At 46.7% G+C, this 17046-nt stretch overlaps 1 protein-coding gene across 4 annotated transcripts in view; it reads right to left on the bottom strand.

Annotated features, from left to right (window-relative positions):
• Loxl2 (lysyl oxidase like 2) overlaps positions 1–17046 on the bottom strand; it is a 63642-nt gene that overhangs the window by 3062 nt on the left and 43534 nt on the right. For all 4 annotated transcript variants that reach the window (XM_035452910.1, XM_035452911.1, XM_035452912.1 and 1 more), the window contains 5 exons: positions 14827–14989; positions 9539–9782; positions 3312–3427; positions 2176–2312; positions 58–169 (listed from right to left, as the gene is read on the bottom strand). In XM_035452910.1, coding sequence (XP_035308801.1) covers positions 58–169; positions 2176–2312; positions 3312–3427; positions 9539–9782; positions 14827–14989 — 772 coding nt within the window. The remainder of the gene's footprint in view (positions 1–57; positions 170–2175; positions 2313–3311; positions 3428–9538; positions 9783–14826; positions 14990–17046) is intronic.

Below are 17046 nucleotides of genomic sequence, written 5' to 3'. Positions count from 1 at the left end.
CAGCTGTGTCCTGTGTCCTAGCCTCTTGAGGAGGGTGGGGCCACTAAGGGAACTTACCTACGTGACAGTTGTACATCCAGATGCGGTAGCCATCATAGCGGCTCCTGCACTTCATGATGTTGTTAGAGAAATCTGATTCTGGCACCTCGTAGTTGGGGTTAATGACAACCTGGAGGGAATAAAGTCAGAGGGCACTGCAACTCCCTTACTGGCCATCCTCCACTCCAGGGCAGAGGCTGCCTTCCTTGACGGTGGCTGGGTCTTCCCTAAGAAAGGCTGTGGCAAAATCAGGCTAACTGTGTCTGATGCTGTATCCTGGCCTGGTAGGGGCCACTCTGGAAAGCCTGGGTGTGGCCTGCTAACCACAACCTATGCAGTCCAAGTGCCATGGGCACTGTCCATTCAGACAAACTGCTAAATGTCCCTCTCTGGGGTGGTCTGATTTTTCTTAGATTTCTCTTTTCCCTAAATCCTAGTTGTCCCCTCAGCCCCACCCACTCAATATGGGGATGGACAACACCTCCCACACTAAGGTCCAGACAGTTCCCTGCCCATTCTAGCATCCCCGAAGCATAGACATGAGTGCTCAAGTCAGGTTCTCAGGGTGGGAGTGGCCCATGTAGGGGTGAATTTCTGCGATCTTCATAGTCCTCCCCACACTCACATCTGGAAGTGTATTGAGGTCTTTATATCTGGAGGAGACAAAGCAAGGATCCCAGAAACCCATCTGCCCACCCATCCCTGCCTCTGAGTCTGCACATCCCTGGCCACTTCCTCCCTTCAAAAGCCCTCTTCCAATTCCCATTGCCTGTCATGCAGTAAGCTCTATTGTCTGTCACAGAGGCTAGTTCTTGTGTCTTGTTGACTTATAGTCCAGGGCATCCACAGCTCTGTGTCATTAGAAACACTGGCATACCCCAAAGTCTGCCATTATACATCTGCTGATTGTACCTCTTAAGGGACAAGAACACCACATAGAGACTTGTGGCTTGCATTTGCCTAGCTGTGACATGAGGATACTAACAGTGTCCTTTCACTGGGAGAGTCAATGGGCAGATGCACTTCCTGTGCAAAGGCCAGCCTGGGCTACCAGGGACCTTCAAGTACTTTTAGCAGATACTCATGCACCCTGCTGAGTGACAGCAAGCTGCCAACATGAGCCACCAGGCACTGCACACACGTCCGTGGAAGTCCATTAGGAGTGCTCTACTCCCAGGCCTGCTGTGGCTCTAGGCGTGGCTTGTGGCTAGAAAGCTCTTGGTTGTCTATTTTTCAGAGCTGATGGTGCCCTTTCAAAGCACCCTGTGGTTACTTCTCTGCAGGTGTAAGCTCTTTAAGGGAGTGTCCAGCAGTAGGGACTGTGGGCTAGACCATGGGCTGGTTGAATTTCCCACTAGGAATGCATTCAAGGCAGAACAACCCATTTCTGCTCACACACTTTGCCATCCAACATGGCAAGCTGGGAAATGCAACATGTGGGGCTATGTGGAAATGAAGCCTCTGTAGGTAGGAATGCAGCCACGTGCCAGGAGAAAACTGGGATGCAGTGTCCCCATCCCACCCTATCCCCCTCCATCCCCCCCTCCCCGCCACATGGGCCTGGCTGGAGTATGCCACAACTGTCTGCAGGAAGGTGGAAGCCAGGGTTCCCTGGCTCTTCCTCGGGGCAGGGCAGCTGGGAGCCTCACAAAACAGTCTCCTGTCCAGGGTGTCCTTAGCTTGACTTTCTAGCCTCACAGATTCACTTAAAAATCACACAGTTGTAGGATAACACAATTGCTTTAAGCCTCAATAGAACACACCAAAGCAAGGTGTTGAAGAGTGGAGGAAATCCGGATGGTGGCTGAAGGGGAAGCCAGAGGTGTAGGTTGCCTCAGAGTTCATGGAACCAATTCCTGATTCAAAGTCTAAATCAGCTAGCTCACAGATACATTTTGATGTCAGCCTCCCGAGGTTAATTGAATTATATATGACTGTCTCTATATCTTGCATCTTGGGTTCCATTATGGGCTCCCAACATGCCCTGCAGACACAGTAACCCTCTGGCCCACGTGCCTCATGTATAATGCTTGACAGATAGGATAGCACCCTGCCTGGTCTCATGAATCTCGTTTCTGGACACCCACAGGACATCCTGCTCCTCCTCCCAGCAGCCCTGGGTTCTGCCTGCCTCACCTGGAACAGGTAGTCTCCAGGGGGCACATCGGTGATGTCTATCCACTGGCAGTCAATGTCATGACGGTACATGTCCCAGCAGCCCATGGTGATGCCTTGTTCTCCAAAGTTGGCACACTCATAACTCTTCTGAATGTCTGTAGGCAGGCAGAGAAGAGCATCTGGTCCCCACCTCACCTCTTCTAGTCCCCAAGCCTCCCAGCCCTGTTCCATCCCATCTTTCCCATGTGGGTTTCTGATACCTTCTCATTTCAGGAGAGCCTCCTCACTCAATTCCCTACCTACATGCTGCATTCCCTCCCAGCTTAGCTCAAGGTCCTCTCTGAGCTATCTGGACTATGCTGGCATTCCTGTGAAATCCTCAGCCTGGGGCAGGGATAAGTGTTGTGGTGATCCGAGACATCTGTAGTGCTTACTGTTTAGCTTAACATGAGGTCATCTCATCTTTCTTCTACAGACCATCAGCAGCTGGACTGTGGCCTCATATCTAATCTGTCTTCTTGGTCCCTCACAGATTGTCTGCACACAGTAGGTGTTCAAAACCTCCTTTCTATGTGATTTCATAATGTTAGCAGTAGGCCACACCAGCATCTCAAACCTCATGTGGGCAATAAGTAGAGACAGATATCTGTCCTGCAAAGGTCCTTGGTGTGTCAGAGTGGCAAGTGTGCTGTCAGGCAATCACAGTAGGGTGTGGTGACCTACCCGAGTTAGAAGCAGAATGATTTGTGCATGAGGGTCAGGGAGAGGAGTTGGGAACATCACAGAGCTCTATAGCCCAATAGGGGAGAAGAACATGGTATTGGGGTACCAGGAAGAATGGTCTGTGGCAAGCAGAGAAGCAGAGGCATGTGAGCCAGGCTCAAGTGACCAGACCTCACCTGGAAGCCAGGCTGCCCTCTCCCCTCCAGTTAGAACAACTCTGGGAACAGAGGACTTTAGAACCACTTTCCCCAGCCCCACTGTGCAGCCATCAAAGGCCCCAGGAGTTGACAAATAAAGGCCACATGGATACCCAGCGTGGCCAGAATAACATGGAGAGGTGAGTGGCCTAGCCTCCATCCAGACGAACTGTGTTCAATCCAGTGGGAGTGTTCAAAGTTCTGTGAAGCCCCAACCTTCCCCTACCGACATACCTCCCTCACACTCTGTGTCCTCCAAGCAGAAGCTGGCCTTGTGGCCTTCAGCCACCTTGGTGCCGTTGAGGCTCAGCAGGTCATAGTAAGTGAATACTTCCATGCTGTGGTAGTGCCTGGGAGCCAGAAACAGGGCCCAACATCAGTGTCTGGAACCATGGCTGCCTGGAAGCAGCTTCCTAGCTGGTGATTTGCCTCTGGGAGAGCCTCGAGGCATCAGGGGCCAAGGGTGGCAGGGAGAGAAATGAAAAAGGAACTGAGAGAAGGGAAGACCAAAGCAAAGACAGTAACTTCTGGGCAGGGGTGCCAGGCATTTTGCTCTGCCTTGATGCCCTCATCAGGAGTGGGTATCAGTGAGTCCAACACAGTGCCTGGCATTTCATCAGTCCAATATAATAAGCATCTTAATACGCAAGGACCTTCCTAAGTGGCTCTCAGCCCACTCCCACATGGAATCTTTTTCCAGATTTGCTGTAGGTCTAACAAATGCCCATGCATTATTCTTTCCTGTGGGGGCGCTATTGGGACACTAAGGACTATTTGGAGGTGCAGCCTATGAGAGTCTTAGGTGATTGGGAACATGCCCTAAAAGGGATTTCAGGACCATAGTCCCTTTCTTTCCCTGCTGCCTGGCTTCAGGTGTGCTTGCCCCTATGCACGTGCTCACACAGATGTGCCACCATCCGCTGCCCTTGGACACCATGGCTTTGAACCTTCAATACTGTGAGCTAAACAAACCTTTCTAACTTGGTTTCCTCGGCTATTTTTTAAACTAATATAAAACTATTACAACAGACCAACTTTTAAGATCACATATTTTTGGTTTTAGTTAGGAATTGAGAAGGAAGGGAGAAGATAAAAGGGGTGGGGTAGCAATCCCAGGGAAACAAGAATCACCGAGAAATAGGGCATGTGCCCAGAGAAGGGTACACATTACCCCAGTGACGCATGTACCCTCTGGTGTGTGAGAGGAGGCCTGGGCTTGGCCTGAGAGCCCTGGGAAGAGAGCAGCATGGGCTTGCTGCTAAAAATGAGCAAATCAAACAGGAAGGGGAAGGATAAGGACTAGAAGGTTTTTGGGACAGAGAGTGGGTGGTTCTCAGGGAGGGACATGGCAGCAGCTCAAGATAGCACATCTCCGGGGATCTAGACGGGAGCTAGCTGAGGCAAGGAGTATACAAGATGTGTACAAGCCGGGTGCAGTTTCCTCGGCTGATTGTTTATGACAGTCCATGCCGTAACTTGAGAGAAATTTAGAACAGATGTCCTGAAGAGTGGCACATCTGGTTCAGGAATAACAAGGAAAGCAGTGCAACTGAGGGTAGCTGAGGGGTTTCCAGAACCTTCCATTATGCAGTTCTAGGACAAAAAATATCAGGCTGGCTTTAGCCTCATCTTCACCTTCAACTCCTCTAACACTCTCTTCTCCACTATCTCGGGGACATTTAGTAAAGGAAGCCTCTTAAGATCAAGGTACCATAAGGGCAGAAGCTCTGGCTTTGTTTATGCTCAGCCCAAGTTTCCTCTTTGGTAAAGCAAGAATATTAGTGCCAACTTCTGGGGTGATCTGAGGACTAAATAAGATAAATGACATAGAGCCAGGGACTCAGCTCAGTTGTTAGAATGCTTGCCTAGCATGCAGGAAGCCTTTGGTTCGATCCCCAGTACCATATAAACTGGGCATGGTGGCCTGTGAACCCAGCACCGAGGAGGTGGAGGCAATCGGCTCAGAAGTTCACAGTCATCCTCAGTTGCATAAGTGAATTTGAGGCCAACCCAGGTACAGGAGAACCCGTCTCAAAAAACTAAATGAAAGGACAGAAACATAAAGGAGCCCAAATGAGGCTGTAACAAAGGATGTTCTCAGTATTGGCCAATGTCCTTATTGTGACTCCACCCATCCGCAGTCACAGCTGCAGTATTCAAGGCTCCTGTCACCCAGCCTGACTATTGGTGAAGCAGCCTGGAGCTTCCTCCACCATGTGTGCAGGAGAGAAGAGGGAAATGGAAAGAGTTTTCAGAGAGGAAATTAGAGGCTCTTTTCTTCCTCCCGAGTTTGTTCATGCTATATAAATAATGTCAGAAGTTGCTAAGTTGGACTTCCCCAGGTCATTCATGTTTCTGGGTAAAATGGTTCTGGGCCAGGGCCAGGGGACAGCCCTTACAAGGAACATTTTGTAGCAAATGAGGTGATGACTCTGAGGCAGTCTATTTTGGCTCCCTGCAGGGAGCAGATGAGACATGAGGTCTGACTCACGGAATGAAAAATGTCTGCTCCCTGAGAGAGGGGCTTATGTGACTTGCCGACCGGCTGGAAAGATCGCAGGGGAGTACGTTTATGTTCCGTTGTCTAAACAGAATTCAGATGGAGCCACAGACGGGCTGTTGTGAGGTGGCCTCCTGAAGTCAGGCCTCCTGAAGTCTGGATTTTAGTCTCCTTTAGCTTCAGTTTTCTTCCTGGTAATGAGTACTGGGAAGAAGCCATAGGCTTCATGGCCCCCTGCTTCTTGCTGACATCTGTCCTGGATTGCGTCTGCTTTATCTCTTAGACATTCTTGGAGGCCACAGGCCTCTCCTAGCTGGTCTGAGGTAAAAATGGAAGCCACATAAACTCCCACAGGCCTCCACCAAGGAGATATTGATGGGTGCTGGGTAGGCAAGAGGGAAAATCTGGGGCAACACAGTGGCCCTCTTAGCAGCTCAGACTGAGCCCTGAGGTGGGCATTGGAAACTGCAGTCTTGAGAAGAGATCCCAGAATACTTAAAAAAGGGAGTGTGGCCTGGTGCTTCATAGAATTCTTGTATTTGTTTGTTTGATGTTCCTCCTATGGTACTAGGAATACTAGGTGCTCTACCACCGAGCTATACCACCAGCCTTTGTTTTTCTTGAGACGGGGACAGACCAGCTCAGATTGGCTGTGGACTCAGTATGTGACCCCAAATTCATTATCCTGCCTACTGAATACTGGCATTGCAGGAACAGGTTACCATGTACAGCTTTTGAAGTCCTTGTAATCCAGATAAAGTGAAGGTTGGTCTTTACTGCAGGCTGTCTGTCCTGAGCCCTGGTCCTCCTCTAGGGATGTGTCATGCCAGATGAAAGTGTAGTTGGAGGACAGACATAGGGTGTTCAGAGGAGACTGTACCAGGTCTTGATGTACTATCACTATAGATTGAGGAAGACGCACCATAAAAGACAAGGGTCCTTCTGTGGCATCTAGCTTGCCACCCACATTTGTCGTGCCTACTGAATGGTAAGATGAGGGGCCTCTAACTGGTTCACAGGCCTCATTACATCTGTGGATTATGATCCTGTGGGGGTGCTACTAGGCACAGGCACATGGCAGAGGCAGACAGACTGCACTGACACTCACCTTTCTGCATCTGTGTCATTCCTGAATCTAGGGGTTAAAGCCTGTGCTGGGGCCCATTCCCCTATTCTTCCGGCTCCCTCCACTCCACCCCACCCTACCGTGGGGCAAGTGAAGGGTAAGCCCCAAGGATATAGCTGACTGCACCGAGAGTACTGAGGTCAACCAAGGGCACCATAAGTGCATCTAAGAATGCTAATCTTTGTGTTTCAGCTTTATGTCTTCAAGAGGATAGTTCTGCTTCTCATTGTAGCATTAATAAATGTGGAAGTGGCCATTTCCCCATTCACATCAATCTGAGTCAGGGCTCTCTCCATTCATGGCTTCAGAATGTCTGTAAACCTGCTAAAATGGAATGCCAGTTCTTTCAGAAACAAGTTTCTTGAGTTGAAGAAGGGACAGGCAAGCTCTCAGGAGCCTCTGCAAGGGACCCAACAGAGATAACTTCAGCTCCCCTGGAAGGTCTTCCCTATAAGCCTGAAGAGTACCAGACATTGTCTCATGTTTGTGACCCCAGCACTTTGGAACTGGGCGCAGGAAGATCAGGAGTTCAAGGACAGCTCTGGCTAGATAGGGAATCCAGGGTTAGCACTGTCTCAGAAAATGCAGTAAAACAAAACCAGTGACCCTGGAGATATCACCCGGAGCTCTGGCGACTGAGTATATGTGTGCAGGTCTCATGAAGTTCCTTGGATCACGCAGTCTTAGTTATTATATACCTGTGCCTACACGGTCCATCCCACATTGAAACTGCAGCATGCTATGTTAGTTAAAAAGATATGGGGCCAATCCCTGGGAACAAGGACAGAAGAGGGACTATACCAAGGTCACTGACCAAAGTTCAAAATGCAAGTGTGAGAACAACACTGAGTGTGTTACCTCCATGTCCAATTGACAAGAAACCGGGGGTGCCAGAAAAAGGGTTGTATGCTTTGTCCATTTCTTCTCTACCCTCCCTTCCCAAACTACTGATGGGAACATTTGTTGACGAAGAAGAGAAGAGACCACAGGAAAAGTGGAGAGGGAGGGTCACAGTCCCTGGGACTCCAGGTCACAAAACTGCCATGATGTCACCATATGACTATTCTTAGAGCGGAGACTGATGGCTCTGAGGATAAGCATATGGCACTTGGATGTTCCTACCATGTAATCTTGGGTGGGCCACCATATGCACAGCTGGGATGCAATTACCTTCCACTTATAGACTCATAGGCAGCAGCAGCAGCCCCTGCTGTCCTGGCTTCTCACCACATGGTCTCTAAGGGAAACCAGGCACTGAGACTGTCAAGACTTTAATTCTACTCCAATTTATACCCTGGCAAAGACTAAGTGATTCCTTGGGCTTTAGGGTATTTACAACATTCAGCTAGCTGTTTCAAAGGAAAATCAGAAGCTTAACTGGGATCATAGTATTTTCTTTTGGAATAGGTTGTACAACCCTATCCTCAAACTGATTTAAATGTGAGCAGGTCACAATTTATGGCAAGGAAAAGAAGCAAAGCATTGGGAGATGTCTAATGAAAATTTGGAAGAGCTAATAGGCAGAGCAGCACATTTTAGAGCTGGTGGACCTGGCTGAGACCCCTGAACTGTAACTCCTTATGCTATCTTGGGCTGTTATATGGAATTCAGTGGCCAAATGTGAGTACATCTGCCTCTGACATGCTTGCAGCGTTACAGCTGGATGGAAGCCTAGAAGGAGCTTCCCAGGCTTTGATGTGCACGCAGACCTGTGGAGGTCCATGTGGATAGGTTCATTGGTCTGCAGCCATCTCTGGCATTCAGCATGCCCAGAACTCGCTGTAATGGTGATACACCGGCTGAGGGGCTTCACTTTGAAAGGCAGGGATCTAGTATAAACATTTCCTGTCACAGATGGAATATTTGAGCCTAGAGAACAGATCTACTAGGAGTTTGTGGACCTTAGAAGAGGGATTCCTGGTAGTAGGAATAGCAGTTCCTTCTCCAAGAGTATGCCTGCAGTGTCCTCTACCTGCCCAGACTGAGGACAAAATGTGACCAAACAGTGACAGCAGAGTCTGGATAAGGTTACAAGTCAAGAAGAGCAAAGGAATATAGGAGGGGAGGAGGTCCTGGTGGCTTCCATAGGCCCTGGTGGGGCTGGCTGTAGGATTCCCCACTGTTCTTCTGTCCTGACCCAGTCTTTGCAGCACCTGGATCATAGCCACAGATGAGCTGGTAGGGAGCCCAGAAGTCCCATCAACGTGGCCCAGTTGGCCTAATTTCAGGCTGCTGGTCAGGGCTGGCTTAGCAGGATTAGACCAGATCTCATGACTCTGAATCCTAGAGCTCCTATCTCCATACCCCTGTCTTCCTAGAGATATTAGAAGTAAGGAGATGACCAAGGGAGATTTGAAATGACAGTGGGGGAAGGGAATCAAAGTACAACCATGTATATGCAAATGCTATAATGAAACCCATTATGTAGTAGGCTGACTTTAAAATTTAATTCAAAAAATCTCATACTGGTATACAAAATATATTTTTCTATATGCACCGAGGCTGCAGACCTGAATGTTCCCTGTAAAGTACAAATGTATCATGCGTGCATGTGGAAACTGCTGACTGAAGGTCCTCCCTGGAGGGCCCTGGCTCTCAGATTAGCGTGTCTCCTAAGGCCAAAGGCACCGGAGCCAAGAGGCAGGGACTCCGCAATAGGTGGGGCAGCCAGTGAGCTGGGAGTGGAGAATGGCTTCCAGAGACACAAATTACTCTTCTGCCTACGTTCTGGATTGCTGGCCTTCATAAGGTGACTCTGGCATTCTAGGTCCCTGATCTGGGCACATAAAGAACACCAGGCTGGGTAACTGACTGACCAATGAAGCCATGGCCTACCTGTGGCAGTCATGCCAGATCCATGCATGGCGGCCATTCTTGGGGCGGAAGTCAGACTGGCCATTGTTGTGAATCTGGGAGGAGAAGCGGAGAAGGCGCCGGTAGCCTGTGGTGGGGTTGGTGTGGACAGCAGAGGCTGAGAGGCAGTTCTCCTCCATGGCACATTGCAGCAAGAACATAGGCCTGTCCTCCAGGTAGGCAGTCTGTTGTACAATCTCCGCGTTAAGTACCAGGTCAGGTGCAGCTGGGGAAGACAGACATGGGTTACAGTCAGGAAGCCCCTTCTGAGGGCACCCCTGAGAAAAGTGCCATCATTCTCACGTCCTTCTGGAGCTGGCCTAGGGCTTCCTGTCACCCCGAATTATACTTTCTCGTTTCCAGAAGTATCTGGACACTCCCTTCAGTTACCAGTATGGATGGGCAAACTGCTGGCATATTTGGGTGCTAGATATCCAAGGGCTCCTCCATAGATCATTCTCTCCGCTTTCAAGCCCCTCAGACTTCCCAGAATAAAAAGCAGAACGATAATGGAGACACCACTCACCCTCGGTGTGACTTTCTCTCTCCCAGCACGCATACGGATTTATGGCCTACTAATGCCATTCCCCTCAAAACGCATCTTGACTATTGATGTCTAAACACTGCAACATTCATTTTATGGTTCTGTAAAATTTAATTCACCACCTGCTTCTATCTTTTAGGGAGGCAATATCTTGGCTGACTTAAATTTTTCAATTAAAGGCAAGTCTGTGATCAACATGCTGTAGTCAATCTGCACCTAAATATGTGTGTGTGTGTGTGTATGTGTGTGTGTGTGTATGTGTGTGTGTGTGTGTGTGTGTGTGTTCTTTAGAATATATCTCTAGCAGAGAAATTTCCAGGAAAAAGAGCCTCGTGATTTTAAAACTTGGATGCATGTTGCCAAGCCGCCTTCTCATACGTTTCCCTCTTTCCTTTCATCCCAGTGTGCCATAGCCTTGTTCTGAAAGGAAACTGTCCATGTTGTAGGGGATGGGGAAGGAGGCCTCTTTCCACAGATGTGAAATGCAGGGCTCCTGTGAAACATGGGCTTAAAGCACGTATTCAGAGAACAGTTTACAATAATGTCTTAGGCCTAGCTTCATAAACTGTAGGCTGAGACCCCCACATGAAGTTGTGTAAGTGAATGTCGGGGTCTTGAAAATTTTGGGAATGGTAGGAGGTTTCTGAATATACAATGGCTGAAAATTAATTTGAAAATCAAATACGTACTGAGGCTGAGGTATTTCTAGCAGTGCCTGCCCGTGTTGCATTGCGTGACTTCACCGCAGCCGCGGTTCTGAACACATAGCATGTATGCTTTGCTTTATACATGTTACATATGCAGCACCAATGAACACTGCCCAAACACATCAGCTCATATTCAAGATTTCCATATGTTATGATTTACAGTGCTTTTACTATATATGAGTTTTCTGTATAGTAATGATCGTGCTTTATCAGCGCTGTTTTTAATGATGTTGCTCAGAATGGTTTCCTTCCAGATGATGATTGAGAAGCTAATTAAAATAAAAAAAAATGGTGCCAAGTACCACAAGGGTAACAGAACTGTGCTGATTTCTGGGATTTTGTTTTTTACTTTTTTTTTTTAATGGAGTGTGTTGGATGTCTCTACAATTTTGTTCAAATGACTGCAGAACCTGGAAAAGCTGTTGCTGCTATTGATGCATAACATATTGCTATTATTGGTATACACACACACACACACACACACACACACACACACACATATATATATTTAAAAAAAGAGTTTTCTGTTCTGGGTGAAGCACGGTTCAATTATAAGAAACAAAGACTTCTAATATTTTCCTCCTACCATTCCTTTGCAAATAAATGTCACATCAGTGTATCTTTAGTTGTATTGTGTTAGAATATCCAATTTCAAAAGTTCTGCTTGAGATACTGACTTGAATTTCATTTAAAAAATGTTAAAATAATTTTGGTTTTAGAACAGGTTTTTGATCATCTCTGAAATGGCCTTAACATACTTCTGTTGTTTCGTATTACATATTTATGCAAATGGTGTTCTTAGCATTAACAATTATAATATCAAAGTACTGATCAACTCTTATTCATTAAGATTTCTTAATACAAAAATAAAAATTACATCCATCATTAGTATGTGTGCTGGCTAATTTTTACATTAACTTGACAAAAGTTAGAGTCATTTGGAAAAGGGAACCTCTGCCGGGTGTTGGTGGCACGCACCCTTAATCCCAGCACTTGGGAGGTAGAGGCAGGTGGATCTCTGTGAGTTCGAAGCCAGCCTGGTCTACAGAGTGAGTGCCAGGATATGCTCCAAAGCTACACAGAGAAACTCTGTCTCGAAAAAAAAAAAAAAAGAAAGAAAGAAAGAAAAGAAAAAAGAAAATAAAAGAAAGAAAGAAAGAGTAAAAGGGAACCTCAATTGAGAAAATGCACCAACTAAATTGGACCAAGAAATCCTGTGGCAGGTATAAAAGCCCAGTTCGTTGTGAGTGGTGCTGGTGGTCCTGGGTTTTATAAGGAAGCAGGGTGAGCAAGCCATGGGGAGCAAGTCTGTAAGCAGCACACCTCCATGGCCTCTGCTTCAATTCTTGCCTCCAGGTCCCTGCTCTGTTTCTGGCCTGACATCCTTCCTGCAGTGATAGATTTATAGACTTTTAATTGAAATAAACCCTTTCATCCCCAAGTTGCTTTGGTCATAGCAACAGAAACCTTAACTATGCATATTTGATTTCATCCTTAATAAATGGTAAAACTATATGCATATAAAAAACTTTTGTAAAGGAAATGTGTGACTTGTTATCAGCAAATGTTTGACTTGTGTGCCTATTTTATATACTATATAGTTAAAGTCATGTAAAATGATCTCAGGCATCTTGAGTGGAAAGGTTCAAGAATACTGGTCCTCTTGAAGCTCAAGAAGACTGACCTCCAACAGATGCAGAAATCTCATTTTCTAACCGTTGTTATGTTGTGTTGGTCAGTTTCAATTATCAGCTTGACAGAACCTTGAATCACCTGAAAAGGGAATCTCAGCTGAGGGATTCCCTAGATCGGATTGGCATGTCTGTCAGAGACTGTCTTATTGCTGATTGGCCCATCCCATTGCGGGTGGTACCATTCCTGGGTAGGTCTGTATGAGAGTAGAAAAGGTTGGCAGACAGCAAGCAAGCAGGCAGCATGGGTACATTTGTGTCTCTCTGCTTTTGAAATTGATGTGACACTTTAAGTCCCTGACTTGATTTCCCTGCAATATTATAGTATAAACTGGAATTATGAACCAAATGGATACATTTCTCCTGTTACTTTCATCTGGATATTTTATCCCAGCAACAGGAATGAAACTAGAGCATAGGGAAATGTCTCAAGAGAGTATGGTCTGGAGTTTTGCTTCCCCAAGGAAATCATTCTTGACCAAGCACATGGGAACATCTCCAGTTTATTCCCAACTAGCCCCATACTTATTCTGCAAGTTTTTGTTTCAAGCAGTGAACTGGGCTAGCTTGGATCTCCTGCTAAAATATTCAGTGGTTTCATGCCTTCCTTGCTTGACTCTGCAGAGAAATCCTAGCATAGTGTCTACTGGCAACTTGAGAACTCTGCAGGTGACCTAGTCCCATCTCTGGTTCTCAGTGAACCAAACTCACTGGCATTTACTGCAGCTGGCAGCCTCTGTTGAGCAAATCCACTCAACTGAACAAGGTGTGGAATGAGGGAGTATGTAAGGAAGACACCCAGGTGGGATGTGGGCAAAGAGAGGAAAACCTCCATCAGGAGATTTGATCAGCTGGCAAATACTTCCCTTCAAGGGCATGCCCTGTGTGACAATGTTCAGTGCCCAAACTTTCTCGACAGTGTGGTGTGACTCTTCTGAGATGTTGCTTCCTTGGTTAGCACTGAGGACTTGGTTCCCTAGCTACTCTGAGATGAACTGAGTAGAGAGGTGTCCATAAGGAGGTTAGCTTCCCTTGAACTCAAGATAGGTTAACTACACATAGTTTACACTTGACTTAGTAAACTAGGCAGCCATGGAACTTCCAAATATTCTAGTAACAGATTCAGATGTCTTGAGTTCATGTGCAATAGCAACACTGGAGACAGAACAGGCGAGTGGAAGTGGAGACAGCATTAGCCTGGTTTGGGGGAAGGAAATCAAAGAGCAACGTACCTTCCCCCACCACACTTGAAAGTCTGAATACTACATACAGTATAGAAGGGAGGTGGAGAAGTAGACACATACAGTAACGGTGGGGTAGAAGGAAATGCAGCTGAGAAAATGCTGAAAGGTAAAGATGAAGATGGATTTATGTGTAGAGCAGTGAGGGTCCATTATCTAGGAACCAAGTATTCAAATACATGAGCCTATGGGGGCCATTCTTATTTGAACCACCATAGGTGGGCAGACCTACCCTGAATACGGGTGACACCATTCCATGGGCTAGAGTCCTGAACTACATGGAAAGGAGAACTCTAGCATTCATCTCTCTCTGTTTCCAGACTGTGGATATAATGTGACCGTCTCGCCTCCTCCTTCCCCCCTCTGATTGACCACATCCTCAAACTAGTAACCAAAATAAACTGTTCCTTTCTTAAGTTGCTATTATCAGCCATTTGATATTTGTAGTAGTATGAATATAATTGACCCCCATAAGCTCATTGGGAGGGGCGCTATTAGGAGGTATGGCTTTGTTGGAGTAGGCGTGGCCTTGTTGGAGTAACTGTGTCACTGTGGAGGCTGGCTTTGAGGTCTCATATACGCTCAAGCCACACCCAATATCTCAGTTTATTTCCTGTTGCCTGCATATCAAGATGTAAAACTCTCAGCTCCTTCTCCAGTACCATGTCTGCCTGCACGCCACCATGTTCCACCATGATGATAATGGGCTGAACCTCTGAACTGTAAGTCAACCCCGATTAAATGCTTTCCTTTGTAAGAGTTGCTGTGGTCATGGTGTCTGTTCACAGCAGTAGAAACCCTAACTAAGACAGTTAAATTTAGTTAAACTAAAATTGAGAAAAGTTACCGCTGCACATTCCTTAAACTAACCCTTCCCTGTTTCCTCTTTACCATGTCATCAGTCAGGGTCTGTGGTTGTGCAGTAGGTATTGTTCGTCCCTTTCGACCTAGAATCCACTGTGCTTCCCTCTCCTGAGCACACACAGTGAAACCCCAAAGTCTGGGAAGAATAACTGATTGTTCCCTGAACTCCTCTAGAACTTGGCTCAGGTAGGAAGAGTGAGAAACAGTACTTAGAAATTCTTACTTTCTGAGCAGGCGACTCCAGCACCAAACCGCACCCCACCCTCAGGGCAGGTCACCTCCTCGTCATGGTTGCAGTGTGCCAGCGATAGCTCTGTCCCTGAGCACTTCACTCCACTCATGACCACTTTGTTGGCGAAGACATTTCCATGCCAGTACCAGGTCTCCTGGAGAAATCAACCAAAGAGGTCATTAGTATGTCACCTTGTCAACTTCTGACTTCACAAAATGTTCAAGGTTTTATGATCCCGTTTTCCAAATGGAGACAGATGAGGCACAGACAGCAATTTATCCCAGCCATGTGATTAGCTGGTGATGGAATGAGCGAGCATCTACAACTAACCCTGGGTTTGCAGGAGAGGAGAAATCCATTCACATATTTCAATAATTAGCTGTCTCACAAAATTCAACTTCTTGATTTAATTCTAGGAAAGGCATTTTATAGGTTGCTGTCCGAGTAGCCCTTGGGTTTATGATGCTGAGATTAAGCTCCTTCTAGCTACAGAACTTCAAAACACTGTTAGCATACACTCTTATAGTTCAAGAACTCTCCAATAGAGCAAATGGGGGTGGGGGTACAGGTAAAGAGCTTGCAAGAGAACATAAGATCCTGTGCTCCTGAAGTTTCCAGGGTTTATTTATGGGTCAACTTGGCTCAGTGACAATACCCAGATAGTTGTTTAAACACTATTCTAGATGTTTCTGTAAAGTAGTTTTTAGCTAAGACTAATGTCAAACTCAGTTGATTTGAGTAAGACAAATTGTATTGCATCATGAGGGATAGGCCTCATTTAGTCAGTTGACAACCTTACAAGGAAAAAAGATGGAGGCCCCTTTGTGAACAGGATTTCTACCTGCAGAATGCCTTTGGATTTGAGTCATTCTTTGGGTCCATGGCCCTGTACAATTTAGACTAGTTAGCTTCCCAAATCATGGGAGCTAACTGTGTCAAATTGATCTCTGTCTACTGATTGATGGGTAGATAGACAGCTTCAGATAGACTAGAGATAGGGAGGTGGCCCTCTCTCGTTGAGTTCTACAGCCAGGGATTCACAGTCTTGGACTGAAAAATTGAAAAAACAAAATATTTTAAGAACTGACTATGTTGTTGTTATTACTGTTCCCTAAGAAGAACAATACCACAACCATAAGCATAATATTTACACTATATTAGAGAGGACAAGCCATCCAAATTCAAGAAAGTTCAGGGAAGGACATGTGTAGATTCTAAAGGAACACTGCACCATTTCATAGGAGGACTATAGCATCGTGGAGATTGGTACCTGAGGGGTCCCCCAGAGATACTGTGGAATAACTGTATCTACATCCTACTAGCTCTGTTTTACAGAGAATCTGAACAAAATCCTTCTAATTCTCCACAGGAAAAACCTAGGGCCCTAAGCACAGATAGGGCTTGTCTTCGGTGGCTGTTTAGAACCCCAAGCTGAGGCCCAAGTGTCTTGGGAATAAACTGTCAGAGAAGAAAACCAGGTAGCCAGAAGATGTTATTTAGAGAATCAGTGTTGTGTGTGTCTAGTTTGCCATGGAAGCTAAGCTCCCAGATGGTGTGAACCATGCCTTTCCTGGATACTAGAAGGGTGAGATGCAGACAGAGAACACAGACACCCCTGGCTCAGGACTCAGCCCGTGTCAGTCCATGGAAGACAGACAAGCTCAGCAGGGATGCTGAGCTCCTTCCCCAGACTCTAGGAAAGATTACCTGGGACCAGGAGATAAGAGTCAGGTCAGCAGACAAGATGGACCACAAAGTCTTGTCCTGCTTCATGTAAATGCTCAGTGCTGGGCCCTGAGGATTACGGATCCTTCGTGCCATATTACAGGTGGGACAACTGGCTCACACAGGAGTGGGCACTTGGCCACAGACTGTCATGCAGGAATTGATTTGGGAATCTCTGGGCCTCTAGTCCGATCTTCCCCATGATAGGGGGCTGGGAAGCAGAAATGAAGACCAGAGTAACCTTACTCAAGAGAACCTAATGGCTCTCTTGAGTCATTAGGTCATTAGAGAGTGGCCCTGGCAGGAAGGTGCAGCCAATGTGACAATGAGGCAGAGATACCAAGAAAGAAAGGGTCCAGCAACAGAGGGCTGCAAGGAAACAAACTAAGGCATTTGGAGTGTTGATCCCAGCACTGAGTGTTCCTCGCTTTCCTCAAGAACTGAATTACATCCCTCTACAAACACCATACAGGACACTTGAGGCTC

Source organism: Cricetulus griseus (assembly GCF_003668045.3).
Source record: "Cricetulus griseus strain 17A/GY chromosome 1 unlocalized genomic scaffold, alternate assembly CriGri-PICRH-1.0 chr1_1, whole genome shotgun sequence".
Lineage (NCBI taxonomy): Eukaryota > Metazoa > Chordata > Mammalia > Rodentia > Cricetidae > Cricetulus > Cricetulus griseus.
This window is presented reverse-complemented; position numbering and strand designations above follow the sequence as displayed.